The 23,195-nt window shown below is 41.5% G+C and overlaps 1 protein-coding gene across 1 annotated transcript; it reads right to left on the bottom strand.

Moving 5' to 3' along the window:
- Positions 1-3,164: 3,164 nt before the first annotated feature.
- PRLHR (prolactin releasing hormone receptor) lies at positions 3,165-22,799 on the bottom strand. Its single transcript, XM_071563585.1, has 7 exons — positions 22,721-22,799; positions 22,235-22,327; positions 18,199-18,269; positions 11,966-12,039; positions 11,015-11,081; positions 9,641-10,903; positions 3,165-4,404 (listed from the first exon to the last, which is right to left on the bottom strand). The coding sequence occupies exon 6, from the start codon at positions 10,715-10,717 to the stop codon at positions 9,683-9,685; it is 1,035 nt and encodes a 344-aa protein (XP_071419686.1). The 5' UTR covers positions 10,718-10,903; positions 11,015-11,081; positions 11,966-12,039; positions 18,199-18,269; positions 22,235-22,327; positions 22,721-22,799; the 3' UTR covers positions 3,165-4,404; positions 9,641-9,682.
- Positions 22,800-23,195: the final 396 nt, after the last annotated feature.

The following is a 23,195-nucleotide window of genomic DNA, read 5'->3' as shown; positions in this document are numbered from 1 at the left end:
ATCTGAAAGTTTGTTAGAAAGAATATCATGACCTGGGGACAGCTCTTTAGTGCTCTGAGAGAAATGGGACATCTAAGATTAGGTGGAATATCAATTCCTTTATGCTCCCCCAAATAGTTTTAATTAATTCTTTTCAGTATTTGTTTTCCTAACAGATTAGGAAAGGCCTTTTTACTCTGTTTTAATAGGTTTCTTTATTAGTATCAGGTAGTTATTCTAATCACTGTCTTGGCTGTGTGGGGTCTGTCTGATTTCATGTAATAGCATCTCCTAATAACACAACCTTGAGAAACTCGTTTAATAAGCTGAACTCTCTCTGAAACACTCCCACCCAGCCCAGCCTGCAGCAATGCTGTGGGTGTGGGGCAGGGGGGCTCTGTGTGTCCTGCAGGGCTGGGGCAGTGCTGGGGGAACAACTGATGGTGCTTGAAAGAGGACCCCATCAGAGGGTGGGTTCTATTAGGGGTGTAAGGCTTGCTGGGAGGTAGGGAAACAAGTTTGGTTTCTCTAATGGAGAAAAAATTATTGAGAAAACAACCGACTAGCAGGTTCCAGGGACACAAAGAGTAACTTAGGAGAATACTTTGGTGAATAAAGACCCAGCCATTTTATTAAATGTATTAATGCTGAATGTTGAAGGGAAACTGGCATTAGTTTCTTGTGAAGAGGTGATACCTGACAAACCACCTAGCCCAATTTAGGGTTTTGGTTTAGCTCTGTATTAGGATGATAATTATATATACTTATGTTCTGCTTCATGGCTTGTTCCTCGTGGACTCCAACCTGCCAGAGCAGTTAGGAGGAGGTATCTCAGATCTTGGGTTCTTCCACTTATTACAAACTCTATAATGTGTATGGAGGGAGCTTTGTTGCATCCTGAGGGCTCCTGATCTGTATAGAGGCCAGGGGGAAGGCAACCTGGGAATATTGTATAGCAAGAAACTAAAAGGTTGGAAGTTCACTTGTATTCTGTTTTCCTTCTACTAGTACAAAAGAACGAAAAGGGAGGGACCTCTTGTCAAATTCCTGTAATCCTGATCTGAAATCCAGACTGTTCTTGGTCTGGGTTGATGTGGGGCTGAGGTTCTCAGGTACCTGAGGGCAGCCCAAAGTGTTACTGTAGCTGGTGGTGCCCCATGTAATCATTGAAGAGCAACTTGTGTTTGCTCCTCTTCTACTCAGTTTGTTCAAGCACACTTCAGAAGAAGGAGGTATTTGGAACGAGGCATAACACAGGTCTTAAGTGCTCCAAGTCACACAGGTTCCCCTTAGGATTCTCTCTTTTCCAGATGTGACACAACTTTCAGTGACAGTTTACCCACACTGCTGCTTATTCCAAAGTGAATTAAACCATTACTGTTTGGTGGAATCTCAAATGTGTAATTAGTTCTTGTTGGGAAATACATGTACAGGGTTGATATTCAGGGGATAAGAGGTACCTGTTGGATTCCTAGCCATTAATAAGGGAAATTAGCAGGCTTCTGGATAACTAAACTCTGCCTTATGTTCTTGTAAGATCTTTCTTGTTGCAACTGCAGTTACTAAAACACGTCCTAGTGATTAAAGGTGGCGATGTCCAGAGGGGAGAATATTTTGTAAAGGAAACAGTTTTTCCCTGAAAAAGTATTTTGAATTTAATAGAAAACATGTAGGTGACAGAGGTTAAATAGATCATTTCAAAGCTTCCTCTTTAAGTTCTTTTGTGTTTAAAATTGTTTTGTTACTGTAAATGAGACATTAGAACTTCTACCTGCATGATCTGCTGTTTTCTATCTTCTGGTTGTGCTGTGAATGTTAGATTAAAATCTTGTGTAGAGAGAAACCTCAAAGCTCATTTTGGACCTAATACGTACAGCAGAATATCACAGTGGCTTGGTTAAATTTCTGGTGTCCACAATAAGGACAGAGTCATCTCTGCTCTAAACTCTACTCAAAGAGCTTAGACTTTCTGCAATATAAGGTGAAATCAAACTGCAGTTTCATGTTTCAAACATCTGCAATTTAGAGTAATCTGTAGGGCTTGCTACTTTTGCAACTGTTTTCAAATATATGAATTGTGAAACTCAATGTAGCTCTGCATTACCTTTATCCACCTCCTCAAGACTCAATATTTGAATGTAAATAGTTTCAGAATTAGAAAGCTGTACTGAAACTCCTCATTTAGTTTTTATTCACTGCTGACAAAAATTTTAGCACTATTCTTGTGCCAATCTGGCCTTCTCCCAACCCACTGTCCACCTCTGTTTCCAAGTACCTCATGTTGGATCTGGAAGTGAAAGTGCTCGCCTAATTATCTCTATTTTCAGCACTGTAAATTAAGCTGTTTGTTGAACATCATATTGCAGATTCAGCCTCTCAAGCTAATTCATTTTAGCACTAAAAATGCTGTGCATTTTCTTTTCAAATTTTTTGTGCCTCTCTGACCACTCAGCAAGCCCATAATGTTTTAGAAAGCTACCAAATGTTCCACTTCTTCAATGGTGAACAAACATTAAAATGTCTTCTACCTGCATGAAAAATAGTAGCCTGAAATTCAAGAGCCTTTCCTTAAAATAGGTGGGAGGAAGAGATAAAATCTTCTCAGTCAATGATTGAAAGATAACTTTTCAAAGTTCTGTTGCCTTTATCCAATAATTTAATGATTTCAGGGTCTGGGCAGTCTGACTTTTAATCCTTTCTTCTTTTATGTTCTCACTCTGCCCCTACACAGCAGCATTTACAGGTGGGTAGTGCCATAGGAAACTATTTCATGGGTAAACCTGTTTCTTCATTCAGCAATAAAGGAAGAGTGTTAGGAACTATGAAAGAATACAGATCCTGTCAGACTCTGTATACAAATTTTTGGAGCTTGAGAAGTGTTTGTAGCAGTGCTTTCCACAATGCCTTATGATAAGAAACCCATCTTTTGTCACTACAGCAAGACACAGGTCTCCAAAAGCTTCTCTGCAGTTCATGTGATATTGTCAGAACTCTGACCAGTGATGATTTGCATTTCTGTCTATCCTCAGTCTGTGGCAATTTTCCAAGAGGAGGTGCTGTCAAAACGATCTAGAATTAGCTGTGACAAGTGACAATTGCATGGGTGGCACGAAAGGCTTTTACAAATCAACATCATTTATACAACAGATGTAAATACATGTTTTAATGAAGAAGTGATTCGCAATGACAATATTATTTACTTGTTATGATTAAACAGGTCTGCCATATATTGTCTAGTGCTTTAGATGATTTTAAATTTCTTTTTTTTATTTTTAATTTATGCATATGAACAACAGATTTTGAATTTAAAATGATCCAGTAATTGTGGGGAAATAATTCCAAAGCTGAGCATTGAGGATTTTGTCTTGTTAATGATTTTAAATACTTTTTATATAGTATATATTGGTGATATAGCTCATAGCTAACTCCTGCACATGAAATTTGAATTGTTTTCTTCTTCCTTCCTCCAGAGCTATCTCTGGGGTTTGGAGAGTGGGTTGGTTGAACACTTGCCTCAGAATTGTATCCCCAGTCTTTCAATTATTTTTATAAAAAGACCCTTTCACAAGTGCTTGTGCTCTCAAGCTCACCTGCCTCTAGACTGTACACCAATGGCTCTGCGTATGTGGATTTCACATAAATGCTTCAAGCATATGCTTGGCTTGCCCCCATTGCACTGTAGGGCTGAGGGGAGGGAGAAAAGATTCAATAAAACAAATACAATGGACTGGCACACCACAAGGGAGGGACCACAAAAAAGCTTGAGTGGCTCCTCTGTTCATACAGGAACACAGCCTGTGGGTGATTACAGACTTAGCCTTTGGATGGTGCCTCCAAGAGTCCAAGATGGGCTTGGTTTACAGGACAGTCTGTTGCTTCGTGTTCCCTCTCCTAAATGCAGCTGGTCACACAAACCTGAGCTGTGTCTGACGGCAACCTGGCACAGACCATCACAGCTCCCGTGTGGTTCGGCTGTCACGTTGTGGGTGTGATGGGTAAATAATCACAACTCCCTGTGACTGAGAAACTGTAGAAAGAGAGACAATATCTCATGCTGCCCAGCCTTGCCAGAGCAACAGCTGCCTCCCCCTGAGCACATCACCCTTTTGGTAATGCTGCTGGGGAGAACCTGAGCTGGGTAAGAGGGATCCTCAGCACCACACACATCCCAAGGTTCTCACAAACCACAGTGCTCAAACCCTTCCTGCTGCTAAGAGCCACAAACACTTTTCCAGCATGGAAGCCAAGGACTGTGCTCAGTAGGAGAGGCAGGTCTTGTCACTACTCTGGAAAACAGCAAGCTTCTCTTTGCAGTCGTGCTTGCTGCTGCTGCTGCTGCAACATCTCCAGTGACTCATGGAAATGTAGAAATTGTAGGAAACGTAGATGTAGGGATTAAAGCCAGCATCTCCTTTTAGGTGTTCCCTGTAGAGATTAAAAAGAAAAAAAAAAAAAAGAAAAAAAAAAGAAAAAAAGGAAAAAAAACCACAGGGAAATTACAGTGTGATAATAAAAATAAATAGGATGCAAAGGATGGAGAGCCCAGTCAGCTGCAAATAGATAGCAGTGATCCCAAATTGATTTCCAATGGTTTGGAGACAAAGCAGGGAGCTCTTGAGTGTGTGTTTTATTATTTATATAAATTACCAGCTTCATTAATTTAGCTTGACAAAGCAGGCTGCAGAAATGGAAAGTAAACAACAGCAGACAAGAAGGTCAATCTTATCTGCTTCTTAGCAAAGAGAATAAAGTTATAGATCCCAAAGGATCATAACTCCCAATGAGGTTTATTTGAGCTCCATGCCCTTAACCTCTCACTCATTGTCCTGTGCAGAGACAGCCTGGACATCTTCTAACTAGTTCTGAATCCTTAAGTTGGAAAAGACCTCTGAGATAATCAAGTTCAACCATTAACTCAGCACTGCTAAGCACACTAAACCAAGTACCCAAGTGCCACATCTACCCATCTTTTAAATCCCCCTGTGATGATGACTCTGGCGTTTCCCTTGTGCAGCCTGTTCCAATTCCTGAACATTCTTCTGGAGAAGATATTTTTCCTAATATCCAATGCCTGTGTAATCCTGTGTGGGTCCTTAAGAGAGAGAGCACTTACATGTCTTTTTCTTCCCTGAGGAGAACCAGAAAACGCTAGTATTCTTAATTTCAGGTAGCAACATCCTTGAGGCTCCTTATTGTACTAAGTAGTTGATCAATGGTTTCAAAATTCTGAGGGAGGGTTAGGAGAGCAGGGAGCAGAGAAACACACAAGAAATTTGGTTGAAATCAGCCTGAGAAGCCTGTCCCGTGTGGTTATGTCAGTACACAGTAAGAATATACTTCAAACCTGCTCTGGAAACAGGGATTATGGTAATGATTTCTGAAGGAAAGGTCCTATTAATATTGGTTGGATACCTCTGATGCATTGGCAGCTGCTCTGTGGGAGTTTCAGTAAAACATCTTGATATGGAAGGGAAATCAGGTACAAAGGAACAGAGTTAGTGATGTTTGTGTCCCACAACAAGGTCACTGAGTAGGGGGAGTGGCATTTACTTGATGTATCCACAAAAGCCAGAGCTCAAAGGGGCAGGCCAGGCCAGCTGCAGATCCACACATGGAATGGTTGAGTGCAGAGCTGGTGTGTCTTTCTACTTGCAGAAAGAAGAGAGAAGAGAATGATCTTTACTTTAGAAAGCATCCCCCTTTAGAAGACTGTCCTTTCTGTATGCTTTCCATGAGTCAGAAATGTTTGCGTTGACCCTTGCACAACCTTTTCTTCAGGGTAAAGAGGAGAAATCTGACCTTTTTCTGAGAAAAGAAAAAGATAGTGGAGGGCTGAAGGAAAAAGTTTGTATTATACTTCTTCCTTCAGAAATGACAATGATAGTTTGGAATCAGGCTACTCTATAAAATCAAAGCATGCAACAATTTTTTAAACTGTAATTAAAAAATATACTGCCAAAAATACCTGAATTATGAGCCCTCATCCCTCAGAGAGCCACGGCAGTTCCCTGGAGAGGGGTGGAGATTAGCAAACACATTTCACATGACAGCTTTTAATAGAATTATTTGCATAACTGGATTAAAGAAGTGCATCAACGTGCTTCTAAATCTTATTATTGTTTATTACTTTGGATATCAGAGAAAACAGTAATTAAATTGAGCAGAGATTCTTGAGTCTCAATTCAGAGGTGGGGCTGAGGGAATGCAACTGTGCCTTGGTCCCTGCCAGCCTACAGAACCCCCGGTCCTCAAGCTCAGAAATTCCTTTGTGCACCATGCAAGGAAAACCTACAAAAATGGCATTACAGGACCAGTGAGGTGTGCCTAGGCAGCTGCAGAGGAGAGAGAAGGTGCTTTGGGAGCCCATGACTGCAGAACACAAATCATTTCAGGGTCCATCTGCAAAACCTCTTCTTGAGAAGTGCCTGAAACAACAGGCAGGCTCTCAGCTTTCTGCTGCAAAAGCTCATCCTGACAGATTCAAGGCATGCACAGGTTAAACCAGCACTTAGATGAGGGTGCCTGCTGTGCTGGGCACTCCTGAGAACCTCGGTGAGATGACAGACCTTGGCACTGCTCTAAGAGCAGCTCCAGAGGCTGCTGGAAGAGAAGTGTTCCCAGTGCATCTGTCACTGTGGGAACAACCTGTGCACTGAACAGCCCTTCATTCCTGTCTCAAGGAAACAGAGAGACAAATCCCTTGTTTGCTTCATGCAGGCCTCTGCAGCCACCATCTTCAGTCATTAACATTCAAATGAACATTAATAAGTCAAATTGTGGTTCTGGCAAATGAGGGTAAAAATGTGATGTGTAAGAAGGAAATGATCCCAGGTCTGCTGTGGTTAAGAAAGTCTTCCCAGTTACTCCACTGGGTTTTGGATCACTCTGGATTACAGCACTGTCTGTATTTAGTGCTGGAGGTTGTACACATTATGGGCCACCTCAGTGTTAATTAACCTTTACAAACTGACAAATAAACATAATTCCATGTAAGGAAAATCTCTAAAAGTAAGGATTTTTTTTTGTTATTTGAAGCTCCTTTTTGAAATGTTATTTCGGTGTTCTCTTGTCCTACTTTCTGTGCTCTTCTTGAGTCCTGAAACAAAAGCTGAAAAGCTTATAAAATTTGGTTGGTTTGTTTGGAAGTGGGGTTTTGCCTTTTCAAAATCACCAGTTATTTCAGTAACTTGGTGCGTTGAGTTTGAAGAAAAAAATTTCCTAGAATTCAGCAAAGTGCAACATTCTTTAACAGGTCATTCAAGTCTAAATCAAGATAAGCAAGGCAGATACACTTAATCATGGAGTGAATGCAAGTAATGCCCAGTTTAAAATGACCTCCCTCATTTAGTGTTTCTGTAATCACAGAATCACAAAATCATAGAATGTTAAGGTGTTGAAACAGACCTTAAAGATCATCTAGTCCTAACCCTCCTGCCTCTCACTAGACCAGGCTGCTCAAAGTCTTATCCAACTGGCTTCGAACGCTGCCAGGGAGAGGCATCCACAACCTCCCTGGGCAACCTGTTCCAGTGTCTCACCACCCTCACAGTAAAGAATTTCTTCCTAATATCTAACCTAAATCTGCCCTCTTTCAATTTGTACCCATTACTCCTTGTCCTATCACTACAGATTCTAATTTCTTGTCCCATCACTACAGATCCTAATATTCACATTACTAACAGCAGAACAACTTGAAATTTTTGGAAATCCATGAAACAAGAATTCAAATATTTTTCAAACACTTTTTTCAGTTTGTGTGTAGGGATCTGTGGAGTTTTTTTTAAATCACCTTGAGTTTACTGATGATGATAAGCAAACTTACATTCACAGTTCCACAGGATGAGTACAAACTAAAGAAGCCCTTTTCTCTTTCTTGCCTCGTGTCCACTTGCATGACCTCACAGTGCACATGTATCTGGCCATGTGCAGTTGTGGTCAGACAAGAGCCCTTGCCGACCATGGCCAAAAATACCCCTGGATTGCATTGCTTCTCTGGCTGATCTCAGCTCAGTATCAGAAAGTTCCTCATGCCATCACAGATTCCAGATGAGCAGCCTGGAAGAAACCTCTTCAGAATCAATGTCTGCTTTCAGAACTTTTCCCCATATACTTACCTGTAATCAGATATGTTCAGTTCAGGGAGGAAGAAACAAGAAACCATTAGGTTGATTATGGCTACCATTAGTTTGATTATAGCTTCTAACTCTCTCATCTTATTGAAATGTTAACGTCAAAGGAAATTTTTTCTTCCCAAAGGACTCCTTCAAAGGGGACTGCCTGCTACTCCTCTCTGTTTGACAGGTCTTGCTTTGACTGGTCATGCAATGCTCATACTTTACTCAATGTCCATGGTCCCTTCAGCACACTGTTTCTTAACAGGCACCTCCAGAAGGAGTCCTGAAGGCATTATCAAAGCTTCTGGTTCTCTCTGGAGATCAAAGCTGATGGCAGCATTGCCACATGTCCAAATCAGTTCCTGGAGGAGTGAGTGGAATTCATCTCATCATGACAATGTTATGACAATGAATGCAGCTGACTTACAGTAGGATCAGCCAGTTGGAGCTGCATGACACAATGGCAAGAACACAATTCAATATCTGTAAAGTGGTGGTAAGTCCCTGTTTGACTGATTTTCCACCACAGGTTATGTTTCCAGTTAGTCATCCTTGATGGCAGCACCAGCAGATCTCGCAAATACTCTGTTGTGTGCTCTGCATCAGTTTCACAACACAGAAATAACATCATTCTGGTTTTATTTGCTCTCTTGCAATACTACATCTCACCTTGCTAGATGTGCTAGATGTTCTGCTGCAACTCCATGAGACATAGCAGGTTTGGGATTGCAGGAAGATGCTGAGTTCAAAAGCAGAAAACCCAGATTCCTGAACAGTCACAAAGGCTGTGGCTCCATCCCCTGGGCCTGTGACAGGGAGCAGAAGGGAGTGAGGAAGGAAACAATGCAGGGCAGACACAGCACACCCCAAAAGGGCCACAGGCACACAAGTGACCCAGGCATCTCATACAGAGGTGCTTGGAGGGAGTGCAAGTGAGCTGCTGCCACTGCCCTGCATGTCACCTACACCCTTAGGCATGGGGAGACCACTGGCATCCCAGTGCTGCTGGCACAACTCAGCTGGCAGAGGGAGGCTTGGAGCAGCTCCTGCCAACCTGCTTTCCTGCCCACAACTGGGATAGCTGCTGAGGGAGAGCATTTGAGAGAGCTTTAGGTTATTTATAGGTCAGCCTGAACCCAAAAGGACTACAGGAATATTGTTAGTCCTCTGCCTTAGGTCCTGGGCTAAGGAATGGGCTCTGGGTAGATACACAAATTTAATTTCTACCCAATCTAAAACACTCACTCATTGAGGCATCTAGGTTTCATACACATCCTTGCTTCTCTCTGTCCCCAAACCCCATGTCTGTACTGACAGTAATATCCAAAAGAGGTGGGGAGGATCCCTGTATCTTAATGTGGTAATACTGACTTGCTTCTAACTCCAGTCAAAGAAGTAAAGACATTTTTAAAACATGAGGTCTGCCTGTCATTCTCCATTAGAAGTGGAGGTGCTGGGGAAGATAAGCATGGGAATTGTGTTCTTGTAATTGAGCCCTGAAGACAAATGTCAGGAATGAGGACTAATTAGAACTGGAAAAGACTTACAACATTACTGTACAAAGGAAATGCACTCCCACCAGATCTCGTTTACAGCACCACACTCGCCATAATGCAGTTTGTAGTGGGTCCAATTTTCTTCTTTCTCCAGGCAAACATTTTCTTCAGCTCTCCCCTGAAGCTGTCATGGAGCCAGGCATAGAGGAAGGCATTGGTACAAGCTGACATCATTGCAAACCAGTGGCAGAGCAGCTGGATAAAGTTGAAATACTGCTTGTCAATCAAGCTGATGTCTATGTCCTTTATCACGTTGAAGATGTGCAGAGGCAGCCAACAGACTCCAAAGGCTGCCACCACTAAGACCAGCAAGCGAAAAGTCTTTCTCCTCCTTGCACGGTCCCACTCAGCTTGGCCCTGGGTGACATTGCCTGGCACTACACGGTTTTTCAGCTTGACTGAGATTCTCAGATAGGACAGGGAGATGACAACCAAAGGCAAAACATAGGTGATGATGAGAGTGCTGTAGGCATAAGCCAAGCGATCTCTTTTCATGTGAAACCAAAACTCCTCACAGATGGAGAAGTCCAGCTCTGGGAACTCTGCGTGGTAAGTGTGGACTAAGGCTGGAGCAGCCAAAGTGCAGCTCAGCAGCCAAATAGCAGCCAGGATATAAGCACAGATAGGGATGGTGAGCCTCCTGCGGAACGGGTACACCATGGCACAGTACCTGTCCACAGCTATGACAGTGAGGGTAAAGACAGACACGAACACAGTGACGGGCTGCATCAGGAAAACAAAGTAGCACATGAAACGCCCATACACCCATCCCCTGGGCTCAAAGGCATATGCAAGTGTCAGGGGCACACAGGTTGCACACATGAGCATGTCTGAGAAAGCCAGATTGCCTACCAGAAAGTTGGTGACATTGTGCATTTTTTTTGTCTTGCAGATAACATAGATAAGAAGGTAATTCCCAATGACACCGATAAAAACCACTAGGGAGTAGCAGGGGATGATTAATGGCTTGAAGGACTGAACAAACTGGAGACCTGAGAATAAATTGCTGGTGTTGCTGTGAATCGCAGAGAGGAAGCTTTGGGAGGTTAAATTGTCTGAATTCATCATTATCCTCCTTTTGTTGTCTGCCGTCAGCTGAGTGAAGTAGTTACCACTGCACTACTCCCGCACTCAATCAGTGGGGGTAATGAATGGATTACTGGCTGTCCAGAGGTTACCACATGGATAGTAAACAAGCATCCATAAAAGCAAAAGGTGAAGTTGTAATCCTCGGGAGGCAGCTTTCAGCAATTCCTAGGAAAAATCAAATACAACCAATTTCCATTAAAGTCCTCCTGTATTTACTATTAAATCTAGGTTTTGACAGCATGCCACTTAATAAACATTTAATGCATGAGTACTTACTGCTGTGGTTATTTAATCCCAGATGATTTTCCTCTGGATGCCAAGAAGTGCCCTAAATGTCTGTCTTCTGCAAATCCAGGAGCGTGTGTGTGTGTATCAGGAGAGAGAGAGAGAGAGAGAGAGAGAGAGGGAGAATATATGAGTGAGAAAGAGGGTGATGCGCATTTACAAGCTAAGTGGAGATCAGTGTTTTTAAACAGTCTTACTACTGGGTCATGACAGATTTGTGTATAAGCTTTTATCCCTATTGGCTGTCCTGGGTATTACGTTGCTCTTTGCGTGTTTCTTACTGATAGTAATTAGTTCTAGAATATCCTTTCAAAAATTCTCTTCTCCTTCCAGTGCATCTATAATTGCCCCTCACAGCTAAAAATCAATTTACATTCATTAACATGAGCCTGCACAGTATCTAATCCCAGATTCACTTTACCAGAGCTCTCAGAGTGTCCAAGAAAGCTACCTGTGAATTTGCTTCTATAATGTGGCTGGGAAATAGAATTTTAATAATATACTGAAGGTAAATAAATGTTTATGCCACTAGAGGGTCTCAGCTATGTACCTGGTGAATGAAGTTAGGTTTAGAAATGTGCATTTAGCTTGTAGCACAAAGGAACTTGTTTTATTTGAATTTATTTTCCAGTGGTGGTACAATGTTTGCTCACCCACTGTGACTATTTTCAGTAGGATTTGCACATCTTTAAAGGTAAAAAAGCCACATGTGAGTTTTCCAAAAGAAATACTAGCATCCTAATAGATTACCTGGAAGAGTTTATCTGCCATGAACTACAGCAAACTGTTTCTGATATTGCAGCTACTTGAAAATATTTGAGGGGTTTCTTTGTTCCTGCAGTAGATTTATTAACCTTTTCTGTATCAGAAAAATGCTAAGTGGTCTGTAAAACCATCCACATTTATTTTGCTTGGTTCAGACATTAGAAAGCAAAAACTCACCCCATCCAGCTCTTGCCTATTTCTCTAATTCTTCCTTAATTCTTGTTCATCTCAGTCTGGCACCAAGACCTCAGCTGGTGGAAAAAAAAAATAAAACAATGAAAATCCACTACATCCATTTGTACCAGCTCAAGAAACTAAAAAAAAAATAAATGGAACAGCCTAACTTCTGAATACTTCAGAGTAGATAAAATTTTTAGGTTTTGCAAGGTACTCAGGGGATTCAGACACAGTTTTAAATGACAGTTTATATCACAATCTGTTAGACTAAGGAAATATTAATTAATTATTTTCTATGAGGCTATGGGCAAAATTGTATCCTTCTTTTGATTTGATGCAATTTGACATAAACCAGGAGTTAACACAGATTTAATTTCTGTCCTATTCCTTTCTCTAATCCTGAAACAGAAGCAATCTTGTGTAGCCCTTGTTCAGATGAGCCGTTCTGCTTGTGCTGGATGGGCATCTCAAACATGGAAAGTGCTGCCTCTGTGCTGCCTCATCCATGCTGGGACTGCACTATGGACTGGAATATCACTGTAATTCCAGCCTGAGAGAGGATCAACCATGTAGCCACATTGCTCAGGAGTGTCATCCTTCACTTCATGCCTCTAGTAACCTACCCATGACCCTGACTGAAAATGGGATGTTATGGCCCATTTCAGAGCCCAGTCTCACCTATCTGAGCTGGATGGGACCCAGGGAAATACAGCACCTATTTATATCTCCATACCTAAATCCAGAATAGGAGACACACCTGAGGGTAGAGGCTGCAAAGAGGTGATGAAAAAGGGGATTCCTGCTGCTGTCACCACCCTGTGCAACCATGGCATTTGGTGATAAGCAGCATTGTGCAAAAGTAATTCCCAAAATCCATAAATGCAATTGTTTCCTTTAATGTGAAAGTAGAGTATGGTCTGCTTTTAACTAGGATTGCAGTCAGCTTTGGATGTGGTCTCAAGCATAAGCCAAAAGACACAGAAAAATGAAGGGGGGAACATATGCAAATGGTATTCTTGTATTCTACATCCTACTGGAAGGGCTAATGCTAGGGAAGAAGCCTAATGATGCTTTCATTGCATACATAATATTTAAAAATTTCATTATTAGCTAAGCTATTTTTCTGTTTCGTTCCCAAGAGTTGAAGAGTAGATCCAATAAATACCCTCATTGTATTCCTCTAAGAAAAGGGTTTATACTTGGCAATGTGACAATAAAAATCAAATATAGCATCATCTAAAGAAGTCTTCAAGGTCACCTTAATACTCAGGTCACAAAACCCCCTGGAATTAACCTTATAGGTCCTTTTATTTCAAGCTGTATCAGAAAATCCTTCTGCATTTTCTCTTACCTTTAAATGTACTTTTTTCACCTCTGAAACAAGTAACCAGCACACCTTCTGTTTGAAGGCACCCACCTATTTCTGCTAGAGATATTCTGTTTGTTTTGGCTTCAGGCAGAAAATTTCTTCAGCTGTATTCTACAGTTAAGATTTGGAAAGATAATATTTAGTAGGGGTTGAATAGTAAAACTGTTCCAGCAATTTACCCCAAAGAATTCCTCTTTCCTTCCTTTAAAACTGCAAATATTAATCTTGTTTAGAATTTCCTAGGCTATCTGACAGAGTCCTTCCTGAACTGACTATAAGCCTATTTCACACAGAGAATTGCCTCATTAAAAGAGAAAAGGTCACAGACACTGCATTTGTGTCACATTAGAACTGTTCTGACATTCCAAGTGTACAAGGGTGTCACACATAGGAATGATGATTAGTCTATAGTTGAGACCCTGGTCTTCCTTGAGTCAATGGAGAATGTTCTATGTAGAGCCAGACCAACACTTCACAGCTGAACTTTCCTGATCTCTTGTGCTGCCCTGTCCAACTCTGCACAGACACTCTGAGTACAAACACTGTAAGATGCTTTGAGGCTTTATAGACCAAAGCACTTTCTTGTCTCACTAGTCTCACACTTTCCAGTGTTCGTTTTCTGTTCCTGTTTGTCTATTTTTTTCATGAACAAAACTTCTTTTACATCACAGAACTGCTTTAAAAGTTCTTTCCCAGTCTTCCACGAATGTTCTGTGCAGAACAGATCAGGTAGTTCTTGCAGAGCCCACTGCAAAAATAGATGCTTTGCCTGTTTTGGATTACGTAGAGCTGGGGGTTCCTTTAGCAAATTTTCCTTTTGACCAGCCAGGGACCGAGATTGTTTTTCACACAAGAATTTCATGTCAGGCCAGCCTGTTCCTCCTTCCTTTAATCATTTCAATGCATCCTGACTGCCCCTGCTGTGGACTGAAACACTACAGTCTCTGAACTCTAAGAACCGTATTTAAAACGAAGGGTTTGGGTTGGTGTGGGGGTTTTCTGTTGTTTGGTTGGTTTGTTTTGTTCCCCCTTGGTTGTTTTTTGTTTGTTTGTTTGTTTATTTATTTGTTTGTTTGTGGTTTTTTTGTTTGGGTTGGTTTTTGTTGGGTTTCTATGTATGGTTTTTGTGTTTGGTTGAGGGTTTTTTTGTTGTTTTTGTTGTGGGGTTTTTTTGTTGTTGACTAGGAGCTTTTTGACTGTTGTTGCTGCTTTTTTCAAATTCAAGGTACCAAACTTTGATAAACACAGAATTCAGTTTAAAAAAACTCACTTTAGCTGAAGAGGAGTTTAACAACCTGAAGGAAGAGGATATTTGAATTTAAGTCAAACTTTCTTAAGGCTGAACACAAAATACAGAACAGGGGCTCTACTCTACCACATGTGCACAGAATTTGCCTGCTAAGCAAAATGACTTGAGAATAAACTGGTTCCTCAGATGTGCTGGAGTAAAGACAACAGTGCAAAAACTGGGAAAAAATACAAGTGATTCCCTAGGAATAAAGGTGCCAGATCACAATTACCACAACAAGGAGAAAGCCAAGTGTAGAAGTGAATAAACTCATGCTGTCAAGGAGCCAGTTAATCCCCACTGCCAGGTTCTGCAAGAACTGCTACGTGGAACTGCTGCATGAGAAAAAGGACTTTTCCTGTCTTCATGGCATGGGAACACAGCTCTGTGACTGACTAAAAGCAAATGTGCCTTAAGAACAGGAAAGGAGGGGAGGTGATAAGAAAGTGAAGGCCCTTCAGTCTGACAGCATTTTTACAGTAAGTTTTAGTCTATATTTAATGACAGAAGAAAGCACACATTTGTGTGAGAGAGGAGACAGAATGGGATACCAAAGGAAGTTTTTATCAAATCAACTCTCCATCCATGTTATTTAAGTGGTTTTCTCAAGATAGAGTATGTTTGAGTTTGTATAACACTTGTGGTGTGGTATATTATGAGAAACCATCATTATATCAGAGGAAATACCCTAAGAATTGTGAGGCAGGCAAAGAACAGCAACATCCATGAAGAAATTGAACCAAAAGACAGCAACTATTCATTGTCCTCAAGAACCTTGCTTGGGATTGGTCAGCCTTGGTAGCTCTTTTAACTTTATTTTGTTAGCACTGAAAGCAGGACTACACCAACGAAATTTTATAGAACCACCATTCCAAATTCCAAAGAAAGTCATCTTTGGAATCAGAGATGATATGCAGGATGACTGCACAACTGAACAGCAAAACTTTGAAAACCTGAGGGAGAATGGGAGGAAAAACTTGTCATAAAAGACAGGATCAAGGTCACCTAATAATAGGACTTTTCACTGTGGCTTAGGATGAAGTAAATTTTGTTGCTGGTCTATACAAAGAAGCAGGCAGTGCATTTGAAAGTGCAAGGAAAAGAAAATCTACTACTTTGTGAGAGATTCCAGAGTGAATTTGCCTCAAATTTATTACAATCTCTAGACAATTTTCTTGCTGTAAGTGTCTATTCACCAAACTGAATTGCACTGTATTCTTTATAAACACCGGGGAGGATGGTAAACTCCGGGGCAGGTAAAGATGTATTTAAGCAAAGGAACAATATTAATGAAAGAACAAATTCACCATGAGCAAATTTAGGATGGAAAGTAGGACAATTCAAAGTGGGAGGGCAACAAATTGCCTCTTGGAAGTTCTTGCCTTTGGACCAATCATTGTATTATGGGGGATAAACCACCTGATTTTTAACAGAAATCTTGATCCACTTTCATGTGGCCTGATTTCTTGCGTGGGGCTTGAGCTTCAGGAGGCTCCTTTCCATCCTTCATCAACACAAACTTTGGACTGCACTCACTCCTACTTGAAAATAACTCCACTATCTCATTTTTCAAGAATATTCCCATTGATAATGTTCAAAATATAGAATTAAAATTCATGTACATGCACATCCACACACATGGATACAGCTCAGACTAAGTCCTAAGTTGTTTCTAGTGTTCTTTGTTATTTTTTGATGGGATGATTTTTGCCCTGGTGCCTGTTAAGATCAACTAGAACAGCACTTGAGTATTTGCCAAGTGAACTTTCCCTGTTGCTGATCTTGGTACCTGCTCAGAGCAGCTGGTTTATGAAGCAGAGAGAAAGGCAGGGTCGGCACGGTCACTCTGTAAAAACAGTTCAGCCACAAGGCACTTCAGTCAGTACAATCACTGCCTCTTTTTTCTCTGACTTGCCTTCCTACAAAATTGCTGCCTAGAGACCTGATGCAAGTAGGCTTGATTCCCCCATATCACCACCCCTTAGGATTTTCTTTGCCAGCTAAACCCATGCAGAAATTAATGACCAAGAAAGAAGCTGACCTGGTTTTTTTAATATTAGGCAGCTTTGAGGGCTTTTTTGTTTGTTTGTTTGTTTTCTGTGTTGTTTGTAGAGGTTTGTTATTGTGGTGGTTTTAATTTCTAAGCACAGAACAAATAGGTTGAGTGCTATGATGATTCAAGAGGTATTTGTATTGAGTGTGTTGTTTGAGAATGCTGAAGCAGAATTTTGCTGAAAAATAGGGTCTGGCTAACAAGTCTGACCATCTCTGAGTTGTCTGGACAGACATCAATAGAATTTCAGATTTTTATTACAGATCCTTCTGTAAACACACCACTGAAATGGACACTTATCTTCTTACAATAAGAAGTTCCCATAGACAGGATATATAACACTAGGAAAACAAACAAGCCAATCAAATAAACAAACCCATGGGGAAAAATATATAGCAATATCTAAGCTACAAGTTTTCTTCTTCATTTGTAACTACGATTTTAGGCCATAGTGCTGACACATCCTGGTAAAAAATGCTTACTATTTTTTTTTTTTTTATTTATAGCTCAGTCAGGACTGCCCTGGGAAAAGGTATCTGAATGTCTCTGATTTAAAGGCTGTTACAAGGAGGGATAAAAATGAGAAGGTATGAAGACAGATTTGCATCTCCACCATATCCAGCAATTCCTACCACTCCAGAAAAACTGGCAGTTCTCCTCTGCTCACGAGCCCTGAAGGGATGCAGAGTGTAATCCCGATACAAGCCCCAGGCTAGAACTGACTGTGGGAATTGGCTGCCAGGAACATCTGCAGATTGAATGCTGAGCCCTGGAGAAATTCAGGGTTGGAACTGTTCCCTGCAGACGTGAACAGAGGGGAGTCAGGGTCACTAAAACTCTCGGAATCTCACAGTTTGGCCCTGGTGGAGGGAAGGGCTGCCAAGAAAATCTGACTGCTGAGGTTTAAATCTTTTCAAAAGGAGGGTAAAATGCTTCCTGACTCATGGCATTTCTCTATAACACCAAGGAGAAACAGTGCCCCTCTGCACCACCATGCTGGGAGCTTGTGTGGGGGTATTTCAACACTTTGCAAGAGATTTCCCCTCTCCGAGAGCGGGGCGGGCGCGGCTCCTGCAGCACCAGGGACAGCGGGAACCTGTGGCACCAGGGACAGCGCCCGCCAGGCTTCACCCTGGGGTGAGCTCCTGTGCCAAGGCAGGACAGCCCACAGAGACCCTGAAAGGCAAGGGCAGGCCTTTCAGAAATCTCCCTGTACCTGGGGGTTCCCCCACCACCCACAAAGTGTATTTTCCCCATAGAAATACATGAAAAGCCATCAGACCAGCTCCCAGGGGGGATCTCTCCCCAAGAACTAAAGAAGGAAAAAGCTTTTCCTGCTTCTGCACATCGTGGGTTAAGCACAGTCAGCAGCGAAGCCCCACCCAGCCACTGGCTCACTTCACTCTGGTGGGATGGGAGAGAGAACCAGAAGAGTAAAAGAGAGAAAACTTGTGGGTTGAGATACAGTTTAACTAAAGCGAAAGCTGCACAAACAAACAAGGCAGAACAAGGAATTCATTTACCCCTTCCCATGAGAGGTGGATCCTCAGTCACCTCCAGAAGAGCAGGAACCCATCACATGCACAACAACCACCTGGGAAGACAAACACCATCACTTCAAACATCTCCCCCTTGATTCTTCCCCCAGATTTATATGCTGAACATGACACCATATCATAGGGAATACCCCTCTGGTCAGTTGGGGTCAGCTGTCCCAGCTGTTTCCCCCCAACTCCTTGTGCACCCGTAGCCTCCTGGTTGGTGGGTTGAGGAGCAGAAAAGGCCTTGGCTCTGTGTAAGCCCCACTCAGCAGTAACTAAAACATCCCTGTGTTATTGACATTGTTTTCAGCTCAAATCCAAAACACCCCCCCTACCAGGTATTGTGAAGAAAATTAACTCTACCCCAGCCAAACCCAGCACAATACATTATTCTAATTGACAGGAGTACTAATTGACAGGAAGCTCAACATGAGTCAACAGTGTGCCCAGGTGGCCAAGAAGGCCAATGGGATCCTGTCCTGTATCAAAAATAGCGTGACCAGCAGGACCAGGGAAGTGATCCTTCCCCTGTACTCTGCATTGGTGAGGCCACACCTTGAGTACTGTGTTCAGTTCTGGGCCCCTCAGTTCAGAAATGATATTGAGGTGCTGGAGCAGGTCCAGAGAAGAGCAATAAGGCTGGTGAAGGGACTGGAGCACAAGTCCTATGGGGAGAGGCCGAGGGAGCTGGGGTTCTTTAGCCTGGAGAAGAGGAGGCTCAGAGGTGACCTCATCACTGTCTATAACTACCTGAAGGGAAGTTCTAGCCAGGCGGGGGCTGGTCTCTTCTCCCAGGCACTCAGCAATAGAACAAGGGGACACGGGCTTAAGCTCTGCCAGGGGAAATTGAAGTTGGATATCAGAAAAAAATTTTTTACAGAGAGAGTAATCAGGCATTGGAATGGGCTGCCTGGAGAGGTGGTGGATTCACCATCCCTAGAGATCTTTAAATGCAGATTGGACGTGGCGCTGGGTGCCATGATCTAGTAAATGAACTAGAGTTGGACCAAGGGTTGGACTCGATGATCTTGGAGGTCTTTTCCAACCCAATCGATTCTATGATTCTATGATTCTATGATCCCAAAGTGCCCCTCTGCCCTGGTGATGGGTATAGGGCAGAAGAGAGCAGCAGTTACCTGATGTTCTGTGGTCAGCACATTGCCATAAGAAAACTTACTGTTTCCATGGAACAATGAGTTCAATTAATATTTGTCAAATAAAAAGAAAAAAAACCCCCAGAGGACCAACTTCATTCCAGCTGCTCTTAGTTGTTTATATATAGTAATAAAATCCAACTCCCATTTAATTAACTATCCCATGAACAACAATCTGTCATGGAGCTTTGAGAGCTCTTAATACTAAAGGTTTGTCTGGAGGACTGTGCTCTAGTTTGATTATAGTTTGCATAATAACATTATGTTAGAGATAAGAACACTATTTGGAATTGAGTTGTTCTGCTCTCTCATGCAAATTCATGTTAAAAAAAGAAGAGAGGTTGGACTTTAATAACCTACATAATCAGAATAAAACACAATAGAACTTCTAATGAAGCTTTCTGTATGTTTTCAGCACATTTATACTAAGAATAAGGAAATTACATTTTAAAGAAAGAAATGAAACATTGTACAGCATATTCACAGCCAGGCTCATTTATGATCACCTCTCCTTCCAAATATACAGATCTGTATTTGCTCTCAGAACAATTGTTTCACTCTGTGTCTGTGTGTATGTGCATTGATCCCTTCTACCTGTGTCTCAACATCTGGGTTTATTCTCTTTCACTCTCTCAATTGCTTCTCTATAGCAGAATTTGGCTGCTTATTTTTCTCTGCTTCACAGTGTCAGTCACAGTAGCCATTAAAGGCATCTGCTGTTAGATGAGCAAAATATGGAGCCAAAAATGCTAAAGGTGAAGGAAATTAGAGGAACATAGAAGGTGAATGAACATTTTATGATGACTCCTACTGCAATGACTTACAAACACACACATGATTTCCATTGTTTATTCTTTCATTATATTTTGATATATTGTAGCACTGTTAATGTCAATAGTACCGACTTAAGTTCTCTTACTACAAAAATCAAGCTGCAATTTGCTGCAGATTTCAACACCGCCCAATTTCTCCCCTCCCCTTTTTTTAACCTATTTCCTTTAGAATGCTTTTCTCCAGTTTTGTTGGGTTTCACCTATCTTTTTATCTAATAAAAGAAGTTTGAAAGCACAAAGACCATCAGATCTTCTTGCTTCTGGCTCACCTCTCTGAGCCCTTCCTTAGGATGCTCTTCCTCCATTTAACTTATCTTACCAAGAAGGAATCCAGCCCCATCTGCCGAGTTCCTCAGCTTATGTTATTAAGTCCTATTATTCCCCATGGATACTATCCCATTACCTGATTGCTATTAGATTGAGTTTGGTTTCCCAGTAGCTTTCCCCTAACATTCCTTTTTAAGAAGTGTTTTGTTCATTTTGTGACTGCATTAGTGATGGGAGAATTGTTCTTATGCATGGGCTCTGTCAAGTACATGAGCAGCAGTGAGAGTTTAGCTCTAATTTTATGCACAGTCTTGTTTACAACTGACTGCACTGGTTGAAATCCCATCAATTAGAAGACTTCAACGGGCAATTTCTACAATAAATATCTATCCCATAATTTATTCATTTTTCCACAGACATTTGCATTCTACAGAACAAAGCTGTTTCACTTTGCATGTTTTCTAAATATCTGTTTTCCGTGGTGACTCGTTTCTGGGCTGGACATGACCATCTGATGAGGGTGAACTATAGCAAAAGGTGATCCCATTTCTGCTGCTCCTCTGAGCTGTGCTACTTGCAGGTGTGGCTGCTTTGCTCTGAGATATGCTACTTGCTAATCTATTTTGAAATAACAGATTCTTTCCTCCTTTCTAGGTGACTTATGCCAACTCAACGACCAATACAGTGCCTACTGTTTCATTAAACAAGTGAACTCCACTATTTCATGAGTGTTGATTTCATACTCATCAGCCAAAGCATGTGGAACCCATAACCTGGATTTTTTTTTGCTAAAACCTTGCAGTTAAGCATTGCAATGTCAAAATAACTAATGGCCCCAGTGCAGGACTTTCTGATACTGTACAATGCATGAGGAGAACTTGGCTGGAATCTGCAAGGTCCAGCATGCCTGAGATGCTTACAATTCTTACATCACTTCACATATATTTTGTTCCATCATTGCAACAAAATAAGTCTTTGCTATCAAGAAACATAAGTGGTGTTTCAGATGTTTCATTCCAAGTGGTAGTGAATAATGAGAGCCATATTCTAATTAGGGTAAAATAAAAAAGCTCCATAGGAGTCAGCTGATATCTGCTACATGGGACTCATTTATTATATTAATCCTATTGCTGTAGCAGTTCTCCAGGTGTTCAGAGAGACTTGCAGTGAAACAAGGCAAGACCTGCCCAAACAGAGGACAGCCTTAATCACTGCAAATGCTACAAGCCCAGAAGCTCACAGCATTTTATGTCTAATAATGAGCAAGTCTTTCTGACACCAGGAAAAGATCAGTGTCTTCTCCACACTAGGGAGGATGAAACTGAGGCTGGATAATTTTTACCCTGAAGCAGGACAGATATTTCTGCTAGAACTGACAAGGGAATCTATATCTGCTGATACCCTATGTATGCAAACCACCTTTCCCTACTTGTATATGAGGTGTCAGCACTCTGAGGGAACAGTAATTTCTAATTAACTCTTCCCCTGTTTCTTTTTCGACATTTTAAAGCCTAGATTTAAGCAGACAAAATCAAAATACACAGCCCTAGGCAACAAACTCCTCCAGAGCCTTTCCTGAAGATGTCCACAATATTGTACTTTCAAAAAGGCCAGAACTCTATTCCATTTCAGTAATGGTTCCTATTTTTGTTCTAGTAGGAAAAAGAGCTTTTAAACCTGTTTAGAGTTTTACTTAGCAAAAACATTATCCAACATTCTCTCTAATAGAAAATGAAGCAGAAAAAAAACCTGCTGAATTCCTACCTCTCAATTACTCTCTTTGAGCACTGAAATAGTGTTTTCACAGCCATGAACCAAATCCCATTCTTTTGAATAGCTTGCAGAGAAGTGATGTACCTCAAAAACAGAAAAGAAAGCATTTTAGATTGGGGGTGGTTGCATAAGATGTATATTAAGAAGTTCAGAAGGACTGAAGCAGTTGTATTTAAGATTTCCTTTCTTTTGTAGTCCCCACTGAATATTTTAATTAAAAAATACATGACAGCTTCTAGAACATTCAGAAAAAATATGCCATATTTCAACAGCTGGCATGAACCCACCTGGCTGGAGACTCTCCCTGTGATTCCCACGTAACTGCACCCCTGTGATCCAGAGGCACACAGGGCCAACTGTCCAGTGATCATGGCAGCTCTTTTCAGTGTCCAGATCTCATCTTTCAGGGTAGAGTTTATAAAATCTCAGCCTTTGTTTTAATCCATAATGAAAAGTAAAAGCTCTGAAATTACTCACATGTTTTCTCCAGCTCCTCTGAAGCACATGTTACCCCACAAAGCAGTGGTGAAGTCAACAGCTTCTCTTCATTTGTCTCCTTGGGAAAATGGAGCTACCATGAGTCTGGAATCTGAATACCTGGGGTGTATTTCTTGATCAATGACCTACTGCATCTAAGAGTCAAGCTCCTATTTTAAACTGAAAACTCCATCTTTGCCATCAGTGCAATGACATGGGATGATGAAAATACCCCCCTGCATTCTCATTTTAAATACTCAAGGCTATAATTCCCCTTCACATGACCTCTGAACCAAACCTACATAGCCCTGGGTTCACACCTCACTTCATGATGGAAAGTTTTAACAAATTGCAATGAAGCCTCAATAGCTGAAAGCAAGACAAAGGCATCTTTTAATGGTCAAATTAGCTGGAGGGAAGAGCTGGAACTGCTTTCAGTCAGGAAAGAAGGGGAAATCATTAAAGGAAATCATCC

The sequence above is a fragment of the Pithys albifrons genome, chromosome 9 (assembly GCF_047495875.1).
Source record: "Pithys albifrons albifrons isolate INPA30051 chromosome 9, PitAlb_v1, whole genome shotgun sequence".
NCBI classification, from domain to species: Eukaryota; Metazoa; Chordata; class Aves; order Passeriformes; family Thamnophilidae; genus Pithys; species Pithys albifrons.
This window is presented reverse-complemented; position numbering and strand designations above follow the sequence as displayed.

Excerpts from the sequence above, each read along its gene's own strand:
- PRLHR (XM_071563585.1), bottom strand. The coding sequence starts at position 10,717 with ATGATGAATTCAGACAATTTAACCTCCCAAAGCTTCCTCTCTGCGATT.